The sequence below is a fragment of the Seriola aureovittata genome, chromosome 3 (genome assembly GCF_021018895.1).
Source record: "Seriola aureovittata isolate HTS-2021-v1 ecotype China chromosome 3, ASM2101889v1, whole genome shotgun sequence".
Classification (NCBI taxonomy): domain Eukaryota; kingdom Metazoa; phylum Chordata; class Actinopteri; order Carangiformes; family Carangidae; genus Seriola; species Seriola aureovittata.
This window is the reverse complement of record NC_079366.1, coordinates 4,473,807-4,497,887: the sequence shown is the minus strand read 5'-3', so window position 1 is coordinate 4,497,887 and position 24,081 is coordinate 4,473,807. Positions and strand designations below refer to the sequence as shown.

At 40.9% G+C, this 24,081-nt stretch overlaps 1 protein-coding gene across 4 annotated transcripts in view; it reads left to right on the top strand.

Moving 5' to 3' along the window:
* Positions 1–24,081, top strand: part of rims1b (regulating synaptic membrane exocytosis 1b) — a 76,671-nt gene that overhangs the window by 3,659 nt on the left and 48,931 nt on the right. For all 4 annotated transcript variants that reach the window (XM_056373014.1, XM_056373011.1, XM_056373013.1 and 1 more), the window contains exon 2: positions 20,102–20,315. In XM_056373014.1, coding sequence (XP_056228989.1) covers positions 20,102–20,315 — 214 coding nt within the window. The remainder of the gene's footprint in view (positions 1–20,101; positions 20,316–24,081) is intronic.

The window sequence follows — 24,081 nt, the reverse complement described above, 5'->3', positions numbered from 1 at the left end:
AAACCTCCATTGACTTCCTAATCCAGAGGATGTTAGCAGAGGAGAGCTGTCAGAGTGAGCACAGAAGTGACCAACCTCTCCGACGATGTGACGTCAATAAAGAAACAAACAAACAAAAAAAAAAAAAAACAACTTGTCTAAACACAACAGGAAATCTTTTCTCTGCAGCCCAACGCTCCAAGTTCCCATCCACCCCTGGGAGCCTTTGAGGTTTCCAAAATGTAAATATAGAAGCAATGTGTAAAATATTGATGCACTCAGCAGAGATGTTGTAGACATTTCAGACAGGGGTGGACGTACACACTGGGCCTTAAGGCTGGGGTGGGGTTAATGGAGGCACTGTTGTTGATATTAAGGCAGAGAAGAACAAGTAAACAGTATTAGTAGTAGTATTGTTTAACATTTTTTTTCTTATCTACGGCACAATACAAGGTGCAGATTGGGCAGAGTTTGTTCCTTGACACCAGATGGGCAGACGGAGAAATCGCGACCTGGGGCACAGAAGGAGGGAGAGGAGGGAGGATTTAGAGGTTTTAAGGATTAGAGCAGTGGAAAGAGAGAGAAAAGGGGGAGACAGAAAGAATGGGAAGAGCTTCTGTACGGGGTCCCCACACACACACACACACACACACACACACACACACACACACACACACACACACACACACATTGCTAATCTCTCTTTACCAGGGCTCCCCAAGGCTGCAGGCTACAGGGTGCATCTAGAGGGCAGCGAAGTCCCCCTCCCTGTCTGCCGTCTGATATGGCTGCTACTGTCCAGCAAGGGGTCAGCTGTAGTTTGGTGACAAGGTCAAAAGCAGATTAGGTTGTGATTTCTATGGGAAATAGCTTGATTTCTGTTCTAATGTGGGCAGTTTCCTTTCTAGTGGGGTTGATCACTTTTCCTTAAAGCTTCACTAATTGATATTTTTACATCAACAACGGGTCAAATGCTAAAAGGTGTCGCTCACAGTGATGAACTCCCCGACAGGTTTCATCCGACAGATATTCACTGTCTTTAAACTCACTCTTTTGGTTTTATGGCACCAAACTTTACTGGTCTGATTCAGTCATCAGCCTCATGTCTAACCACAGCAGCAGGCTGTTCTGTGCAAAAACAAAAGCTCTGATAAACCCACTGTACGCTGCCTGCTCAGCACCAGACACATGAAGTTAGCAATTAGCTGGTGAACATAGTGGAGCATTTAGCAGCTAAAGAGATGGATATTTTTCTCAAGAGTTGGTGCAGATCAAATCAAAAGCTGAAACCAAATATGCCAACAAATGCTGATGTTGGTCTGTGACTACTGGATGTGTGGAAAAGTAAATTGTTTGCTAACATGTTTCCCCTTTTGGCTTTTAAAGGGTGATGAACTGTCCCGAAGCGAAAAAAAAAAATCATCATTGTTATTTCATGTGCAGTCAAACAAACACAGATGTGGCTTTTTCTGTCTCTGGAGTTTGAAAGAACATTTGATGAAAGTTTTGCTGACATTAGCTCGTGCATTGATATGAAAACTGTTACCATCACATTCGTCTCCTTCAAGGCTGGATCATTGCAACTCACTCTACCTGGCCAGTCCTCTTTGTCTCACCTGCAGCAGGTGCAGGATGCTGTTTGTTGCTTTGAACCTTGAACCTCTGACAAAACGCACAAGGCGCACATCTACTTAGATGACTGACGCTGGGAGTGTGAAATATTTGTTGATAAAACAGGATGTTCAACTGGAATGTAATGTGGAGAATCAACATTAAAAAATGTTTAACTTAAAAGAGAGTTAGAGAGAGAACATCCAATGCACAGGATTGTTATATACCAACCAGTTTAATAAAAATATTCAGTTTTCCTTGAATTAAAAGCAAAGGTATTTTTAAAGGAGATACACCTAATGTCTGAAATTGCAAGTGGTTTTGGATCAAATGAAATATTTTCAGGATTCATGTTTGGCCACACCCTCATCAGTGATGTCACATTATTGGTTTTTCTTCAGCTGTTAAAGGCAAAACAGCTTCTGTGACATCACTGATTGGGGCGTGGTCAGAAATGTAACATGCTGAAAAGTTTCAAACCATAGTAAACAGAGCAACAGCGTTTTTCTTCAAGTGATTCAGTGTTGATGTTTTCTTAAACCACTGACGCTCAGACATGGACGAAGTAGTTCACTTTGTGAAAATGAGGAAGTACTTGAACATTTCCTCCCACAGTCCAAACATGCAGGTTTATGTTTACTGTAGATTGCCCGTAGGTGTGAATGGTTGTATGTCGGCCCATGTGGTAGACTGGCGACCTGTCCAGGGTGTACCCCGCCCTCACCCACTGTCAGCTGGGCGACCCTATATGAGGATAAGCGTTAAGCATAATGGTTGGATGGATGGCTGGTTTTCTGACACTCTTGTACTGTAGATCGCTTCTGTGTTTTTAGACGTTTCCTTCCTTCCTGCTGCTTTTCATTGCTGTATTTATTGTCTATAGTGATGGACTGACACATTAAGTGTGGGGTACCACTTCCAGTGGGTGATCAATACAGGGATAACAACCACCAATACACAGAGGTTAAAGTAAAGACTCCAGGTATACTGTAAGATATGAGTTTTCTTTATTTAGTATGGTGTGCTCTACACTGTAAATGTATGCATAAAGATATATATCATCTAAAAAAGAATGATCATTCATTCTGCAAATAAAAAGAAGCCTAATAGTTTAGGCTGTTTCAGTCAGTTTTAGACTCACACCTGACAGCTAAAGCCATCATTTATGTTGTTCTACATCTATGTGAACTTTAGCTCATAGCAGTGTTGACATTTCCAGAAGCCAAAAACTTTAGATAAACATTTTTCCCAGACTAAACAGTGACATGAAACTAAGACGACTCACTCAAAATCTTGCTCATTGCTGTTGAAGCAGACATGCCTTTCCCAGGCTCTAAATGTGTGTTGTACTGTATGCACTGCGCCTGTTTTAAACATTGTTTCTATGATAACATCACAGGCACAGAATGATCTGTAAGTGTATCTTTACGGGATACTCATTTCAGATACTGTCTTTCCAGGATAGTTGTAGCTTGTTTGCTAAAGTTGTCAAATTTTAGCAAAAAAAAAAAAAAAAAAAAAAAAAGGTTTCCCTTTGACTTGGTATCTTTGAGTTGAGATAAAGAGAAACATTCTACAGAGCAGACTTAAGGATTTCAAGGTTTTTGGGAGGAAAATGCTAATGTTGAATTATGGATCAGTTCTGAAAATAGCACACACTTGGAAGCGGTTCCTGAAATATTTAAATATTCAGTTCTCTGGCTGCTGTTGATGTTCCGAAGATTTTTTTCCCCTTGTTAACCTGTTTCAGTTTTGGCCCACTGTTGAATTCCCCTAATTACAATGTGTAATGTTTGCATTTTGTCCATGTGTGCAGATGTATGTTTGTGTGTGTGCACATGGAGGCGGGAGGCATGTGCATGTGCATTCTTATTTTATATGGGGACTCATACAAGCTCATATAGCCGTTCTCACACCCCAGACACACACACACACACACACACACACACACACACACACAGCATTTTTACTGTATGTCTGAGAACATTTATGCTGCAGTACTTATGAGAAGCGACACACCAACTGCACCACAAAGCCAGATGGCGTTGCTGTGTTGTTGGCCTGTAGATGAAAGCTTGCAGAAAGTTTGCTCTTGCAAAGACAGAATGCCTTTGTTACTGTACAGTTTGTCCTGTTGCCTTGCAGCTAGCCTCCACTCTTTTTCCAGACAGCTGGAGAGTCTATGTACTCCATGTGTGTGTGTGTGTGTGTGTGTGTGTATTCAGAGTGTGGTGGATTGGATCTTCAGACTTTCCTCTTAATTAAAAGAACTCAAAGGCAGTCGGGTGTGTCTGCAACACCTGGAGGAATGGAAGCCATTGGGGGGATAACAGTGTCTGTGTGTGTCTGTGCATGTGTGTACATGATTTGTGTATGTGTCTCTGTGTGTGTGTGTGTGTGTGTGTGTGTGTGTGTGTGTGTGTGTGTGTATATGTATATGTGTGTATGTGTGTGTGTGTGACATCTGTGTGTGTATGTGCATTCTGCAGTTTGTCTGCACATCTGTCATCTCTGCTACATGTCACATGAAGCTCCATGTTGTGTTTGCTTCTCCAAAGTTTTTAATTGTCAAACGAAACCACAAAGAAAGAAAGAAACACACTCACTCTCAGCGTGCATGTGCACCTGTGTCTTTGCATGTGAGTGCGTGCCTGTGTGTGAGTGTGTGTGCACCCTTCACAGTATTTAAATGTGGGCCAGAAAGTGAGTTTTAAAGTCAGAAATAAATGTATGTCACTTTAAAAACACAATATGTAATCATCTGTCCAGGGCTCTGTCGATCAAAACAATAACAAAAGACAGAATTTGTTGACCTTGTGGGACCATGGCAGTTGTTGTATTCACCACCATTGCCATCACTGCAGTCAGCTTCTCCTAGTTATGATTCCTTCAGTGTCAATCAGTCAGGAGATTTTTAATGGGAGCCAAATGATGTGCAGATCATGGTCAATGATCTCCTCCTCAGCAAACAGACCCAATGATTAAATCTGCTAGAAATACAGACTAAAGCAGTTTGTTGTTAAAAATCTGTGTTTCTGAGACTCTGATGACTTAATCCTTCATTCAGTTAAAATAAATAGTTCAAAAGGACCAAGATCTATAAGTGTATTGTAAAACTGTGGCTTAAAAATGGATAAAAAGTCCATTTTGACGGCTTCTGGCAGACAACCACAACACTGATGCATGTGCAAAGAGGATATAACGCCATTGACTGCTGGCTTGATTAGAATAACAGGTTTCTCTAGGTTTTTATGGAAACATTTAGGATAGTGCAAGTACACAACTCAACAAAATATACAGTATGACATCGTTCGAGTCATTTTTAGACATTTTAATGCAGAAACATTAGCAGAAATATTATACCTTTAATTTACGAACAGCATTTTGAAATCCCTCAAATATACAATGTTGTAGTCATTGTATGCTACAGGACAGTAAAATAATCACAATAATAGTTAACTAGACAGCCAAATATATGTGGACATACTTTTATGAATCTTTGATTATTATGGTTTTTGCCCGGCCTCTTAAGGAGGATCTTAATGCTTCAGAAAATAATTTTATTATGTTATTATTGTAGGTGTTGGACCATGGGATGTTCCTGCAAACCCCAGCTAATGTTCAATGACAATGTTTGTTTTAACATCCAAACCTGTTTGTTTTTAATTATTTCCATCTTAATTATCTGCACATGGCAACACTGGTATGTTCACTGTTAGAGAGAGATTGTGGTTGTGGTTAGGCAACAGAATTTCTTGGGGAAACATTGTGGTAAGGGTTAAAATGGTTGAAAAAGGCAGCATTAGTGGCAGATGTGAACTCCAGTCATCAGCTACACAGCTGTCCACCACCTTGACCTCTCCTCCCCCTTTACCATTTTATGCTTTGTTACATAAAGAGCAGAGACTGTTCTCTAAACAACAAGCCCATGGATCTTGTGTGTGCAAATTGTATGTAACCATGGCGACAAAGTTCTGGTATGCCAGCCGCTGTTGGCTTTCTATTACAGCTGATGCTTCTATGGGTCGTATCAAAGGGAAGGGACGGTTGTTCAGGTTGAAACATTCTTCCTGTGCTGACACTGAATGTTGGTAATGGATGTAGAGCGTACACCTCAGATTTGTCCAGTGTGATCATTATTCCTATGATACTGGGCTGTTTGGACAGAGTAGTTCGCAAACAGTTGTACATCAAACCATGGCAACCCCTCATAGTGACCTTTTAAAGCTACTGTAGGTCCATAAGGAAGTGGTATCTCCAGTTTGTTCTCTTTTGCGCCTGAATTCAAGCAAATCCCTGCAACCAGGTGGAAAGCCTGAAACCAGAAGTGTGGACGCTGCTAGATAGTAGTTGCATACTGTGAAACAGCATATCAGCATATTAAACATCTCATCTTATTCCAAACCTCTTTTCTGCCAACCTCTGCCACTGACCAGGGCTGGACAATTAACCACAAGAGTATTAAAACCGACATTTAGAACCTCTCACCGATTTAATCTTGCTCATGTCGATTAAGTCGGTTAATACGTTCATGAACTGTCCTCTCCAAAAAATATTACTTAGTGTCCAGTCACATGTCGGTCACGTTAGTTCGCGTTCACTCAAAGTGAAGCTGGCTGTAAGGATGATATGGATGAAGACATCACCAAACAAAAAGTCAAATACAAATACTGCAGATTTCTGCGACCAAACGTGACACCACCTATTTGTTTAATGACTCGGAGAACAATCACATTACCCAATATGAGGAGTGTATGGATCAAAACAAGACGGAGACAGAGACTTTTGATTTGTAGTCGTATCGCCCAATGACCAATGGAGGCAGAGCAAAATATTGTAACTTCTCCTTCTATAGAAGCTCTTTATCAGATATACGGTAACTAAGAAGGAAACTATGGATGACTGCACTGTGACTACTGCTGTATGTGAGGGACTTCACTCACGATGTGTTCAACGATCACATATGGTTGAAATGCTTGAATCTGCTTTTGGCCAGGAAGCGCATACAGTCACACCTACATATTCTAAATCTGTTCTCGTGTCTGTTCTTTTCTAAAAATGTACAACAGAAAATGTCCTTAAATCACTGAGCTATCTTTGGTCTGTGGGGAAACAGCCTCATGTTTGTGTGTTGATACAGCTGTGCTGATTTGAGATCTGGTTAATCATTGGCCATAGCCACAGAGACACAGAGGAGGAAATGTGACATCCAGCCAGATATGGACTTTCGCACTCAGGCGATGGGATGAAATGTCGCTTCACAACGTGTGGCTGGGTGGGATCGTGAGTGACTGAGTGTGTTGGGAGTGAGAGACCTGAGTGAGCCTCATGAGTAGCCTCTTTAGTGCTCCCAGACCTCCCCGGCATTAAACTTTAATGAGAATGCATTCTACTTGGGCTGACCAGGCTCTCTACATCTCTCTCCCCCCATCTCTGTCTGTGTTTGTGGTCAGAGGAAGTGATGGGATTATATCATGCGCAGCCACACACAACTTTGTTTGGGACTCCAATTTATATCCTCTAGTAACACCAGCCACCGCTCAAAAAGTCTCTCTGTGAGCTTATTTTAAATAACACCAGAGCCGTCACTCACAAACACGCAACCGTGCTCTGAGCTCATGTTACTTCACAAAGACATGATTTGTGTCCAGAATACGTGGCGATGTGTGTTTATGAGAGTATGTGTACGTTAGCTGAGATAGACGAGGATGGAGGTGAAGGGCCGGGCAGGAGAGGGAGGGGTGGGAGGAGCAGAGTGGTTTGCCAGTGCTAGCTTGATTTCCAGAACTTGCATATTTTCTGAGTCGAGGAGTAACTTTCATCTTTTTTAACATCAGATTGTTGTTGATATTTTTTTTAATTTGGTGAAGCAAGACAAACATGATGAAAGAGAGATAACATAACATAACATAACATAACATAACATAACAGAATATACAACGGCATACACTGCTACAGTGGGACAAAACAACTGACAGCTTTTTGTTATTGTTATATACACACACACACAGAGTTATATATATATATACGTTTGGTTTGGTTATGTATCTTTGTCGTACAAAAATACAGAGCTGCCCTTTCATCTGTTTGATGGAGAAAGTTTAGCACCATTATTAAACAGAGTTCCTAGTGTGTAATGTTATGCCAATGATATTATGTCCCTTATTTGGTCTCCCATGGATCTTACATTGGGTTTTTGAGGTGGATTTTTACCCGTATGCATATTACCAGTTAACTCACTAGTCAACCTAAGTACTTGTCAAACTACAAGCAAAATAATAATGGCTGGTTGTTTAAACGCGCTGGCAGCTAGCTTAGGCTGCTGGGATAGACTGAGGGGGATTAGAGATCGCCCATAATTACTCCACAACTACTCCACCAGCTAGAGTCATGGCTTATACATCACCCAGCAGGCTGTGTGAGGTCAAAGGCTTTGTACGCTACATGTGATGTGTGTATGAGTGTGTATGTACTAAAGAGGGAAAGAAATAGAGAGGAGGACAATGCAAAGTGAACTGTATATATAAAGCGATGTGGGAAAAGACCATTTTTATCAATTGCTAGGCTTTGAAGGAGTGGAATCCAATATACAGCACTGAAGATATGAGAGAGGTAGGTATGAGAAGAAAAGACATAAAGAGGATGGATGGAGAGTTAGAGGGATATAAATGGAAAAGAAAGAAAAAATAAATGCACGAGGAAGAGAGAGATGGAATGATAGACACACACAAATATGTGCACACACTCATTGAGTAGTCCATGCCAAAAAAACACTCTGCTCCATAAAAGCAGGTAAAACACTTGCAGCATCAATAAAAAGAGTTATCAACATCCAAGCACGGGCTGTGGGAGGGGCTGCTGGAGTCTGATGCTATAGACTGAGGATGGGCTGAAACTTGTATGTAGAGGAAGGATTCAGTCTGTGTGGTGTTCAACAGGACAACATCAAGTCAGTTCATTCAACCTCTCCGACCCCACAGACCCCCTCAGTAACCATCATTACTGATGCATGTTGTGTAGCCGGTTTTGAAAGTGACATTATTTTAAACTCTATTCAAGATTCCACTTGTAAAGATACAAAGTATGTCATATTGAATTCAAAGAAAATGTGCATATGTTCATCTAATGTTGCAAACTAACCTTAAAAATTCGCCATCTTGTATATGAATATTTTATTCAGTATAAGTGTGAAGAACCAGAACAACCTTGTTGTACATTAAAGACATTTTTTGTTCTTTGAATCTACTACAATGAAATATGATTGAAATACAGTGGGTAAAGGTTTAAGTGGGTTATAGAATTAACCATGAGATATGACATTTCCGATGTTGAAATTGAGGGGCATGTGCCCAAAGACTTTCCAAAAGTGACAATCCACATAGCATTCCTGCTTTATGCAGCAACTGGCCAGGAGTGTGGGGGCGGGATCCAAACTTTCTCTCTCCCTTTGTATTCTTCATACAACAACTTGCAACCAAGTGCAACACCACAAATGTCTGTGAGGAGAGTCTGTCCCGAAATGCACACCATTATCTCAGTTTTTAGTGTGGATATTCAAAACCAATATAAACACTTTGGCCTGTAGACCGAACCCAAACTGTTAATCAGTGCAGATTTACCAAACTGCTGCCCGATTGAAGCACTGTTCCATAGCTACTTCTCAAAATGGGGTGTCTGTGGGCAAGATACTGAACTCCAGAAAACTGCCCCTGATGTATCATTGGTGTGTGGTAGAAAAAAGCTCTGGATGTGTAGGAAGAAGCGAATGGGCGAGTGTGGCTTGAAGTGAGAGAGCTTTGAGTGGTCGATGAGACTTGAAAAAAAGCTGTATAAGTGCAGCCCATTTAAAACAGGCTGCTACATCTTTCCTGATGATTTACACTGATTCGTAATAAAGAATTTAGATAACTTAAAAGATTAATTAAAACCAAAAGTATCACTTTGTCACAAAAGTAATTCCCAATATCTTACAATCAGAGCACAAGGTTACTGTTTTTGGAGACATTTGTCGGAGCAAACAGGTAAGGTAATACAACAGCAGCGTCTGTCAGTATTCATGCTTCCTGCTCATGATGGAGAGCGGCCAGTGCCTCCCACAGTTTGCCTATTTGTACCTCCACCTTAGTGCGGTGTGCCCTTCACAACTGAGAGTGTGACTTCATGTGGAGTGACTCTCCATGGTGAAGTGCCAGTGCTGGGGTTGGTTTGGATAAAGGTTTTGGTTGTAAAAGGGCCTGTGACTAATTCCTCTCAAAATAAATGATGTAGAGCACAGAAGATTTAGATTTAGTTTCAGTGGATATCGCTGCCCTAAAGCTGTGGAACTAAACCATCAGGTTTATGTGACTTCAGCAGGGTGAGGACATGTGGCTGTGACACTACATCCTGGAAAGAATGACAGCTGGGAATCAAACCAGGGAGGATTGACCAGATTGTTTGAGAAATTGCTGCCCTATAGATAGATACACACTGACCATCTGGGTGCTTTATTTCTGCTAGCGTTATGACGGTAGCACCATATTATAGCCTTTCTGACAGCGGAGGGAGCCAAATATGTAAAAATCGTGACGGAGAACGTGGCAGGCAAACAAGACGACAAAGATGTTTGCGTTCGGTTGAGCACCCATCTGTTGCTCTTCTCGTCCTTACTTCTTCTCCTCACTTTTCACACACCACACTGACTCCAGGTTTTTTTTTTTTTTTGACAAATTCTTTATTTCAATAAAATACTAGTGTTCTTGCTTTTATAAACAGATTACCAGTGTTCCTGACATCTACATCTATTATTTTCCTTCCTCTACTTGTTCTCATCCTGCCCGTCCTCTTTCCATCATCCTGCCTCCATCCTCTTTCCATCATCCACTCCTCTTCTCAAGTGGTATTTATAGAGTGGCTCCGGATGCATCGGCTTCTCTCCTCCACTGGTCTCTGGCCCACGCTTGTTTCCGTCTTGGCTCTCTTTGTTCATCCTTTGCTTTTTCACTTGTTCTTCTTCCACCACCTCCTCCTCCTCCTCCTCCTCATCCTCCTCCTCCTTCCTGTAGACAGCTGTTTGTCTATCCATCTCTTTCTGAGATGGAAAGACTTCTGGGATTGTGTATACACTCCTCACCTGTTCTTCCCGTCTTCCTGTTTCTTTTTTTACCCCACTGTCTCATCTCACTGTCTTTGTCTGCTCCCTTTCATTTACCACCTCTGATCACTCAGCCTCCATCCCGACTCCTCCTTTCCTTGCCTCCTCACGGCATGTGTCAACATGTCTGTCGTCGTCATTGGTCTCTATAACTCTTCAGCCCTCTCAGCTGTACTATCATGGAGTGCTGGGACTATTGATCCACCATGCTTGTTTTGTTCTTACATCTAAAAGCTCCAAACCCCTGAAAAATGCTATTTTGTGTGTGTTTGTTACAGCAGTTCATGTCAGTAGACTGTTTGTTGAACCCGTCCCCTGAGCAGCGATTCTCCATTCGTAGGCCTAGTATTGGTCATTTTATTGTTTTGTTTTCTAAATTGTTTGTAAAGTCTTTTTTTCTACCTGTTCATGAATTGTTTTTATTATTTTTTTTAATATACATTCAGGTCTCTCTTGAAAATGAGATCTCTATCTCAATGGGATTTAACTGAATAAATAAAGGTTAAATAAGGGCAAAGAGCATGTCATTGGGTAAGGCAGGTCATTATTTAGTAGGGTCACATGCTTTGTCAGAAAAATACCTTTTCAGGGATGGAACATCCTTCCTGTGGGTGCCAAGGTCCTATGTAATCAAAGTTTGGAGTAATTATAGTCTCCACTACAGACAAGCCTATATTTCGTGGCATTCATTTTGCCAGCCTTGTTGGTTAGTCCTCATTCTCATATCCTGAATTGTAGAAATCTAACATACTGCTACTGCGAGTGGCTTCACAAAGAACTCTTTACATTGTGCACACTTTATTGTGTTGTAGATTTAACTTTAAATAGGTAAAATTGAAATTTTTGCCCATAAATACACCCAGTAGCCGAAGGTGAAAACATGTTTTGGTATTTATTAAAAATCAAAAGCTGAAATCTCTTGTTCACAAAAGTATTCCTGAAGACTATTTGCTGTTGCACAATTATAAAGTAGGCATGTATGTTACAGTTTTTGCCAACAAAATCCACAGTTGTGGGTAGAAATGAGAAGCCTGGTTTTGTTTACTTCTGTGTGAAACTGATCCAAAGATCCGTTGTTTCAAAACTGACTGCAGATTGTGAGTGATAAATTTGCCATTTGCCAATAACAACCAAGGGGGCAAGACTTAGCAGACGGTCCATCAGCACTTCCTGCTGAAACATACGGACTCCTTCTTCTCTAACTTCTTGTGTCTCCTCCGACTGAGAAAGTCTTCTGCAAGGCATCACCGGGATTCAGCTGATGAGACGGAAATAGTGCTGCCCTACACACACAAATACACAGAAACACACACACACACACACACACACACACAACACACACACACACACAACACACACACACACACACACACACAGCTTTCCCATCCCCATCCTTGGGCAATGTATTCATAGCGGTGCTAATTAACAACTCCACACCAACAACTGGTGAAGAGTGGAGAGAGGGGAGGGAGAGAGGAGGAGAACAAGAGACAGAAATGGAGAAAGAGGAGCAGGGAGGAGACAGACCTTGGACATGATGAGCTGAATATGTGAGGCATTGGGCGAAGGCAAACCGACACGTGTTTATGTTTTTATTCCATTTTTTTTACTTGAATGGGTGTGTGTATGTATGTAGGCTATGTGTATTTGCACACTGTTTTGACAGGGCCAAAGCCGAGCTAACTCACATCTGGCTCTCAGGCTGTCCCTGCTGGCCCATGGTGTTGACCTAGAGAGAGGAGACAGCCACAGTTCAGCTGGTTCACACCACTTGAACCCCTCTGGTCACAGTCTGCCATGGCCACATGCTAACAGTGTCAGATAGTAACACATTACAGTAGATTAGGTCACATTTTTCAGTAAAGAGTAGTATTATCTAACAAATTCCAATTAAAAATGTAGTTTTTATTTTATAGTTTAACACTGTAACACTATAGGCTTGTGTCTGTCTTGTTCTGTGTGTTCAGTGAAAACACTGGTCCTGGTCAGGACAGTGCAGCAGGAGCTTAGTGCTGGAGCTGGAAGCCGTCTCGAATAACTTCTGCTAAAAAAGGACAGTTATGCCATATAGTAATGCCAAGTAAGCTAAACTATTAAAGTTGTCTTAATGTTTTCTTTGCTGTTCCGCTAACACTACATCGAGAACCAACCAGGATTTTCTTTAGATTTGTGTGTGTCTAAGTTAGCCTACTGCTAATCAGTTAGCTAGTTATCTGAACTCAGTTAGTTCAGGGGTTAGCTTAGGTTAGGGGTTGACGGATAGCTCAGGCTGGCTGCCAATTACACCAGTCTCATTGTATTTAATGAGGTATTGTGTAGAAAAGATTTGGAGAATTTGTTGGAGTTGTTGTTAATGTAAGTCCAAAAATCACTCCCCTTCTTGGTTAAGTCAGATGAGTTTATCAAAGCTTTTTCCACAAAGAATTGGATGGTAATGTGTGGGTTTGTAGACCTACCGACTTGTATTTTACATCAAAGTACGCTGTTACGATCTGTTGCTGTAAACCAGTGGTCCCCAAACTAAGGCCCGCGGGCCGGATACAGCCCGCCCCCACATTTGGCCCGGCCCCCTGAACTATTATTATTTATTTCATTAATAATGTTATTATTTATTTCCTGACTTTTTTTTCTGTGAAGAACCCGGAAAGGGTTATTTGGTTATGTGTGGTTTTCTGGAAAACAATAAATTTTTAACTTTAGGCACCCCTGCGATCGTCACACTTTTTCTGTTACAAACTGAACCCGGCCCCCCATCAGAGAAGGGAAAAGTTATGTGGCCCTCACAGGAAAAAGTTTGGGGACCCCTGCTGTAAACCATTGACATATATACATGCTGTGAACTACAGAAAAAGCGCAAATGTACACGTGCAGTACTCATGTCTAACAACAGGGGGCAGCAGCTTCCAGTCTGCAGAGTAAGAAGACGAAGAAGAGGTTCGACCAATCATAGCACTGGATTAAGTCCACCAAATATGAAGCGGGGATAACTGACAAATGTCAATCATTTCAACAAACTGAACATCCGCTGGCTGAAACAGATTTAGTTTTACAGCTCCTCACTCCGTCTGGCTGGTGCCTTTAGGTGAGGGTGGTCCTTTTACTCCTCTGTAAAGGTAAACGGGCTGGGGTGCATGTGGAAAGTTGACATTGTGAATTGAGTTAAGCCAAACCTCTCAAACTATTTAACGCTGATAACGTTAGCCTTACGTTACGTAATTTGCAAGCTAGCTAGCTACCAGACATTTAAATTGGCAACGTAATAGTTATAGTATAGTTAGTTATATTATTAAGGTGGCTATTCATAGCACTGTGCCTCAGAAATAACGTCACTTAGAAAGTTATGGAGTAGTTGTGTGTGCACGCGCACATGTGTGTGCACGTGTGCGCACGCCTTGCATTTAAAATAAACTTGAGAATAGATGGAGGACACTGACACTGACAGTGTATTACATCACAACATACCTGAAAATGAAAACATATGTTACGAGCTACAAAATAAATTATGTCAATTTATATTAAATAATTGAATAAAAATCACTTATTTTTTTTAGCAGTTTGTAAAAAGACACATATCATACAATGAAATATTAATAATGAAAACAATGGTTTAAGCAGCTGTTCTGAAACGTTTGACTTCAACTGTGTCTTAAAATATAGCCCAGTGCAGTGTAAGTGGTATTTTAGAAAAACATGGTCAAAGTTTCAAAACTTGACATAAAAATGATCCCTGCAAGTCAAACGCCAGGGCTTAAGCTTCCTCCGAACTGATGTCACATTGTTCACACATGCCCTCAAACAGCTGATTATTTTTCAATGTAAAGATAGAGTTCTTCTCCAGAATATATGATTATATTGTTTTCTTCATAGCCGATTCATATGTGGGATAAATTACACTATTATGGTACTCAAAATATATTCCCAAGGTTGGCAGGTTTGGGTTTCTCTGTTTGAGCAACCCCCTTCATACATAATAGTTTGACCCATTGTTAATATTAAAAAAAATATATTGATATGTGCTCTTTCAATAACATTACCAAGGGCTCAGTTAAATTTAACAGCCCAAGGTGAGTGAGAAGGCACATTAGACCTTTTTCAGAGCAGACCTTTTGGCATGTCATAGCAGGAAAAGCAGAGGTGTAAATGATAACATTAAAAACAGCCACATACCATGTAGGTGAGCTAGATCCAGGTGCAGGAATAGTGTGGTGTGAAAAATGCCTGTGCCAGGGCACTGGAGTAGGAGAACATAAATGGAGTGCAGCCGTTCAGTACTCCAGTTCAGTAAATTCCCTATCACTGCGTGCTAAAAAGTGTGTAGCTATACTGTGTGCCATGGTAACAATAATAAACTTGAGGTTGAAGTTGTCACATTTGTTAAGAAACAGTTTGGATAGGATTATACACAAAGACTACTTGGTTAGGTTTTGGATAAGATTTTGGTTTGAGTTTTTTTGCCACCAATACTGATCATCTATGACTGAGATCGGCTGATCCATGGCTGATACTGATCATTTTTTGTGTTTTGTTATAGCAGCAACAAGTATCCTACAGTCACTACAACTGAATTACACAATATAATAATTAATTAATTACATGTTTTGATTTATATGAAATAACAGAATTCTTAACAGACTGAAAGAAATTTTTAAGCCTATTCAATAGGCTAAACAGTGCAAATAGTCTTAATGAATATAAGTGAATTTAGATACAGGCTGCATTCAAATCATATTTTATCATTGCATGCATTGCAGATGGCGTACGTTATATCAGTCTCACACACTTTGTAAAAGTTCCACATGGCCAACAATTTGTATTGTTTTGTTGGCCTGTCTGGCGCAGTGAACAAGGTGGGAGAGGGGACTACACTAAGAAGCACGCAGGGCTTTTCTCAGACACAGACACCAGAATCTTAACCACAGGTGAATAGTTTTAAGGTGTTTGGTGACTAAAAGCATGAATTCCAATCTCCTGATCACGTATTTTTGATGATAATCAGGCGATAATGATTGCAAGCCGATCAATCGGGGCATCCTTAGTTAAAATAAGTATTTCAAAACAAAGAGTCTCCTGTGTGAAAGTCGTGTGCTGACCCATCCTTTCACCTATTAGCATAACATAACATAGAAAACAAATATTACAAAGTGGACATCAACCTTTTTTAGTAGTGTCGTCAGTTTCTTTGTGCAAGTAAGTACCAATGCAAATGTCAGTCTGTTTTCGAGTGAAATCAACTGAAGAAAGAGTCTGTATGCTCCAGCAAAATATTTTAGCACTCCTTCACCACCTGTGATCCCAGGCATGGTGGTTGACCCCCAGGGAGGCAGCAGGCTCAGGCATGTAATCGATGAACACACAGTAGAGTGAACACAGAGAACATGTCCTTACCTGAGAGGACGTCTCTCCCTGTGTCTCCACAGAGTGATTATGTTTTCATCCATATGGTTGGGGTCACTCATGTATCCTCTGCTGATTCAAGCATTAACATAGAGGTAGTGTTCATTATATACATTTGGGTGAAAATAAGGATGAATTGAATATTGGAACTGTGTGCTGACTCAGAGGACGTGAAGCTGGACTGTCACATTGTCTGTTAACAGAGTGTGAATTTTGAGGTTGTTGAGACTGCACATGTTTGGCAGGTACTGTAGGCACTTTGTGTGTATTTGATACATGTGTATAGTTCTTCACAGGCTTTCTAGTTGAAAAATGTCGCTGTGACTTTTCAGTCACAGCGACATTTCTTCTGTACAGTCTGTATTTATGGATTCCACCATTCATAATGTGTCAGTCTGACACTTTCTCTTCGTGGGAGCAGGCTACCATCACACATTCTGTGTCATAGATATCGGTGATGATGCACTGTGAAGCTCTTGGGGGAAAAAATACAGGAGGTGTAGCGTTTTTCTTTGGGTCTGAACTAAGAAGCCCAGGTACTTATGAAATCATCATGATTTAAAGCTGCATTAACCAATATTGTTATATTAAAAATGTGCTCTGTCAAGCGTTTTAGCATCTTTATGCTCATTGTTTAGGTTTTCTGGCCAGCAGATTTAATGTTATGTTCAGTTTTACCATCATCAGGCAGCTGTTTTTTGCTGACAAACTCTGATAAACGTGTATGCTACATGCTACAAAGTTAACAACTGGCAGATAAAGAGCAGATATTTTCCGCAGCAGTTAAACGAGACCCAAACAGCAAAAAAGAGACAGAAACATGAATTAAAATGAATGCTAATGATCCTGAGTCTTCTGGTGACTTGATAATGTCATTGTTTTGTTTTCAGCTTGTTTTACTCACCCCAAGTGGCTAAAGAAATCAATTGATACAGATGAAACCGTAATATGTTTGCATATCGGCTGAGTAATAGGTAACGTTTTTGACAAAAAATGAAAGTAGCTTTACATTAAGATATATGAGAACACAATAGTAAAGATCTACTGTTGAGGGGTCAAGATTTTAATGAATGTCACGGACTTGCTGACATCTAAGAGACATTGATGTTCAGTCATTTCCTGTGAGCAGGAAAGTGTCCAGACCTGACGTTAGAATTTTACCCGGCTAAAACTAGAGATTTTCAGTCAGAGAGGAGGAGGCTCTCCTCACTGCTGCAGAGCTCCTCTGTGATTCAGGGTGAGAACACAGATTTATTTTTATAATAAAATAGTCACCTCATGCTGCTTTAACAGTGCATGTCTGCTGAATGTGTGGAAGCAGCAGAAAAGACTGATGAAACTATGGCTCTAAGAACAGGAACAGCTGGTGCACTGACACCCGCTGTCACCCAGCACTTGATGCCACCATGTTACCATGACAACCGGCTGTGCACCCTCTGTTTCTGACAGCTGTTCCCATGGTGCCTGTGCTTGGCTCAGCCCCTGGACTGCCATTGGCAGGATCGATAGCTTCTCGGGGTCAAAGGTGACGTTAATGACGTTGCTTCTGTGGTGGTGTCATGTTCTTTTTCCATTTGAATTACGGATTTATGTCAACTCCAGACTGCATTTATCATTATTTAGACGAAACCAAAGCCTACTCAAAACATTTTTGTATGAAAACATTCATGTGCAGTTCAAATTCATTCATGGGTGTATTTGAATGTAGAAACATTTCCACTTGAGACCTTTATCTGTGTCTACGGTTACAGAATTCTTCTGGATGCTTTATCACAGTATCTGTTACAGCTGTTCTAAGCTTCACCCTGTCCTCTATTGCCAAGCACAATCAAAACTAGTGATGGAGAATCAATGTGATGGTGTAAAACAATGATTTCATGGTACAGGGATGATCTTCATTATGTTTACATGTTTATTTGACTGAACTTTAAAGCGCCTTGCTTTGGCATGATAGATGGTACCAGTGCTTTGATGTTAAGCCCCTAGGTTATTACGGCTAGTTGTAAAGTCTCCTTCAGGGATTTCTTACAAAACTTCAGCATTTAAACTTAAGCATAACATACCAAATATTTGAGAAAAGTATGTAAGATTTTTGTGTGTAACAGAGGATGTTTCATTCTGTAACCTTGACATCCCTGTGTATTTTTCCAGAAGTAGTGCAAAACAGTTCAGCGTGGCTCAGGAGGTAGTGCAGGTTGTCAACTAATCGGACAGTCAGTGGTTCAATTCCCCGGTCTGCTTTTTGAAGTGTCCTTGGGCAGGACACTGAACCCCAAACTCCTCCTGATGTATCATCAGTGTGTGAATGTGTGTGTATGTGGTAGAAAAGCGCTGTGTGAATGGGTGAATGTGGCTTCAATTGTAAAGCGCTTTGAGTGGTCGATAGGACCAGACAAATGTCATATATAAGTGCAGTGCAGGTGCAAATAATCCTTATTTCATTTTTTTCACATTTCATTCAACATTCCTTGTGACATCATCACTGTCCCTGTTCCAACCGTTCCCCGTCTCAGCTGATTGGCCAAGATGCGTCCCAGTCCGCTAGTCACCTCCCTGTTTCATCTGTGCATGGTGGCAGTCTGCTGTGTCTTGCTCTAGCACTGCCTACAGACAGCTAGAAAGGCTGTGGTAAGAGGAATGAACAACTCGCTTGTCTTCTCATTTCCTGGACTTGAAAAGGTTCTGTTTGGCATCTTGTGAAAGTCTTTTTTCCGAGAGACTGTATACTTTGTGGGAATTACATAAGGTTTTGTTGGACAACTTGCTTTTTTCAGTGAAGATCGAAAAAGACAACTTCCAACTCTATTCTGTAAAGGCACAGTACTGTTCCTGGGCTTTGGATGGCTTAATGGTGGAAGAGTTTTACTGGTATGATTTCTACCACAAAAAGCTGCTGACACCAGATCAGGTGTTATGTCTTCTACCTCGTTACTACCCAGCAGCTGAGCACTGTAGACGGGAGGACATGTCTGCTTTCAACAGACCCAGGTGATCAATTTAAATTGAAAATCTGTGGGGTTGTTGGACTGTTGGTTGGACAAGACAAGCTATTCTAAGTTAGTTACCTTGCAATCTGGGGACATGTGATTACAGATTATAGACTAAACTGACTGCTCTGTTACACTTGTATTTATGAATTTTCCAGGGTTTTTCACTCTGAACCGTTAATCAGAGAACAGGAGGTGTTCGGTGTTGAAGGCCTGCCACATTTTCAACTTCCTTATTGGGGTTAACAGATTTAATATGAATGGCCCATTTTTACTTCAGCAAATCTGTGAATGTCAGTGCACTGCATTGTCTTGATGAATTTCTCAGTTGACAAATAAGTTGCACAAATGACTGTAAAGTCAGTGTGCTGCCAGAGAATTAACTGGAGTTTGTCTACTTCTACAAATCGGCAAATTAACTGCAAACCTGTGAATGAAGCCATCTCCTTCCTCTCTATCTCTCTCACTCAGAGAGGCAATTAAAGCGCCTGTCTGGGTCCCCTATATGAGCCATGGTATGCTAATGCAGTATTCCTTTGACAGTTTTGTTGAGACAACATTGTGGGTGTTTTCACATGGCCTGATTTGCAATTCACACTTGGGTTATTTCCACCATAGGCGGAAGCAGGGAGGGGAAAGGCTGTGAGCCGCAGAGAGCAAAACTGAGCTGAAGTTTCATTTAATAGCGTGTATGATTTTTTTGAAAGGCACCTTTCAAGTGGTGCTCTAATTGCCGGTTATTTTGCCCCAACTGAAATGTTGTTCTCAAACATGCACATGCATTACATTGCTTTCTGTTTCTGTTGGATTTATTTATTAAAAAAATTAATCACCTATACAGAAATTCCTCCACAACCTTTTCTATTTTTGTTTGTATGAATGTATGGATCTCTCAGAACAGCGCTGGAGGGTTACGCTTATCAAAGTACAAAAAGTTTGTGGGTGCATGATGTACCATTAATGGGCAATCTTCAACTTTTCTCTCCCCTCCTCTCAGAACACTGCACCAGCAGTTTGAGAGCTACAAACAGGAGGTGCGTCGCATCGGGGCGGAGACACGACGTCAGCAGACCCAGCAGAAGGATGACGCGCCCACCTGTGGTATCTGCCGCAAGACCAAGTTTGCCGACGGCTGCGGTCACCTTTGCTCCTACTGCCAGACCAAATTCTGTGCTCGCTGTGGAGGGCGGGTCTCTCTGCGCTCCAACAATGTGAGAAACCTGACCTCTGACCTCCTCATTTTTCTTTCTTCCTCTCACACTCACCTCATTCCCGCTATAGTTGATGTACAGTTAGTCCTTCCGCTTCTGTGTGTTTGTTAATGTCTGCTTTTTTGCTTCCTGGTCACACTTTGGTGAGAACAAAGTGTATTGGAAGAATGGCTTGGCACCAGTCATTGGCCCTTCAAGATCCATTTAAGTCTGAGGCTGTAGTGTTGTGGTATGGTTATAAAATGAAACACTTAACCTCACTTGAACATGAGCACACCAGTTACAGCATCTGTGTCATCCTGTGTCTCCTGTGACTGCACTGCAGCCATCAAGCACACGTCAGGCAGTGACAGTGCTGCTGCTCTCAAGCAACATGTCCAAACTAAGACCAGGACCAGTGAGAATAACAGTTGTGGTTAGCTTGTATTTGCAATTAGGGGTGGGAGATCTGGCCAAAAGATCCTATAGCAGTTATTTTGGATAGAATCATGATCCAAAATCTGAATCACGAGTCTCCCCACAAATTTAATTGAATCTTTGGATCCTGTTTCCGCTCAGATTATATTCTGAAAGCCCTGACCAGAACTTGGAATTATTATCATTCCACCGCTTTGCTCCTGGAGAACTGGTACATGTGGTGCTATGCCAAGCTAGCTGAGGCTGCAGAGCAGAACAAGGACTACCATCGTCAGCTGCAGTAAGCAGACTAGCTGTTTAAACTTTATCAGTGGGCTGGTTAATAGCAAGTGAACTTTTGAAATTACATATCTAAATAAAGCAACTTTTAATGATGTAGTCTGTACGATTCTTCTGAAGTAGATCGTAAGCTAAAGTAAGTAAAATCATCCATGATATACTGTAGGATCGTCAGATTGCCCACTTTTATTTGCAACAGTTGGATTCCAACCTGGCAACCTGGTTTCACATCAAAAAAAAGTAGCTAAATGTTCAAAGAATTTCTTTGGACTTTTATCAACTCTTGCAGCGTCATCCACTTAGGCCAATGTGCTGTCTATCTCTATGCTCAGTTTGTTCCAATCACTTATATTTTCACTAAAACACTGCAAAAGACAAAGCTTCCATTGTAAGCTAGCAAGATTAGCTAGCTGAGTTTTGGAACATACTGAATGTATGGACAGACATTAGCACCATCATTCTACAGGCAACTACACGCAGTGAGTATTTAATAGGTTCTGAGTGTAGCATTCCTTTTATCATTAAACATTTATTTTCTACTGCTTATTAAAGAGGATGGCAGTGAGGGTGGAAAAGCTATGATGATATGTAAACAAGTGTCTACAGACATGCTGTTGGTGCCGTGAGGCTGTATTTATGCATAGCGGTGTGCTAAACGAGCTAAATGCTAACTTCAGCATGCTCACAATGAAAATGCTAGCATGCCAGCATTTGCTAATTAGCACTAAACACAGAGAGGTCATCTGAGGCTTATTTTCCAGGTGATTGGTCTGAAACCAAATGGCACCAGAGGAAAGTCAAGGAATTATTAATAGATCATCCCATGGGGAACATTAATGTCCAAAGTGCATCCAACTTGTCCAACAGTCAAACAAACAAATAAACAAAACATCTAATAACTTAAACCCATAATGCACCGAAAACACCGAACAGTACCACACTTATTCTACAAACTCAAGCAGCAACGTTATTATAGATCAAAGACCAAAACTATAACGCCAAATTATAACCATTAAGAGGAATCTAACTCTCTACTACATGATTGGATCAGTGTAGCATCCATCCATAAACCAAATATGTTTGTGCTATTTTAAGTCCCAGCCCTCTTCCATGCAACCATTCGCTGGGCTCTCCTCCAACCTAAGATAGAGGACCTCCTCCTGGGTGTCTTACCTGACGATGGGCTCTCCACCCTTGGCCTGCTGGTCCCCAATCTGTTCAGAATCCGCCCATCCCAGCTGGGACTCAAACTGGCACCACATGTATGCAGAACTCGAAGGCCAGTGAGACTAGGGGATAAAGATAGTATCCCTGTTGGTAAAGCCATTAATATTACTTTCACAGCAGGCAGGCTGTTACATGGAAATCAAGAGACTAGCAGGATGTTAATGCAATCTATAAATAAAACAAATAAAAACAACAACTAAAGATTCATTCGAAGGGGAATTGTGCTCAAAATAACATCAATCAATATGGCCTTTTTTAATAAGGAAGGTTTTATTATGGAATTTAATGCCTTGAGATGATACTTAGCATCACTTAGAAGTGGAATATCAGGGACCTAAATAATTTAACTCAGTCAAAAGATAGGATGATTTACAGCAGATGTACTGTAGCCTGCATATATGTTTGTTCCATGTGTAATGAGTAACTCTTATTGGAGTGTTTGTGTGTATGTATGCGTTTATGTGAGAGTGTGTTTTTGTCTGTGAGTCTGCAGTGCCATTTTGACATGAAGAATCAATTAATCAAGTAATCTATTTGTGTCCTGTCAAATTAATTGGGATTAGAAGAAACCAAATACAAAACATATTTAATACCTCGTTCCTTTCCAGTGCATAATTCCATGCTTTGGAATTAGTTATTAAATATCGAATGTTTTGTCTCACAATAAATTACAATAGAGGGAATATTTTCACACAAATGGTATGTTAACTTCTATGTATGTTGCTGAATTTCTAAACTCTTGGAGCAATTTAATCTATAAAGTTCTTATAAAGGATAAGAGAACACAATTTCTTCTACGTGTGTACATGTGTAAATGGTTGTGTGTGTGTGTCTGTGTGTGTATATAATGTGTGGGAGGGATATGTCGGAAGTGAAACTCCTTTAGTCTCAGCAGTGCTTGCCTCTGTCCTGGGTTGTCCAGTAGGCCAAGCAGAATAACAAGATTAGGAGTGTGAGCTTTGTTTCAAAACCCCTCTCTCCTGCCTACAGTGTGCTCATTTACCCCACATCAGCAGCACACTGTGTTTTCCTCCAGCTAGCTTTTAAAGCATGAGTGCACAAGTACTTATGGGTCAGACCACACCCATCTCTGAACACGGCCTTGATTTTCATCTCAATTACACACCTGTAAAGTTTTGTGACTGTGTCTTGCAGGTTGTGATGCAGTGTCAAAGTCCTCACAACCTCCTCTGTGGTAGTTCTTGCTAGAGTAGGTGTTGTCAGGACCATGTTGACACACACACACACACACACACAACGTGAAAACAATACCAGCCAGCCACGTTCTTGCAGCTGGTAACAACAAACAATTTTTTCTAATCTACCACCAGTGGTCTCTGTAAATGGTCATTTATATTCTGCTTTTATCCACTCGCTTTACAACTTGCCTTTCATTCATTCATTCATGCACAACTGATGTCAGCAAGCTACCATGCAAATTGCTGGCCTCACCATTGGGGCACTTTGGGGCTCTGCGTCTTGTTTGAGGACACTTCTGCATGTTGACAGGAGGAGCTCGGATCAAAATGTAGTTTGACATTTGCTAATAGTAACACAGTACCACAAAATGTGACAAATGCCATTTTGAAGCCATACCAAAGTACCAGAAAAAGCACAAAGTGTCATATGTAGCCTGCATACACAGTATATGTTTTAATGACCCTTATTTGAACATGAAAAATACTGAATTCAAGTCAAATACCCCTTAAAAAAGTATTGAAAACCACTTTAATATCAGTTCTCAGAAAACATGTCACACATGTACATGTTACTATTATTACTAAAAATTAAAATGTTGGTGTAAAAATGTATTGTAATAATTCATTAGTTCCTGTTGACAGAG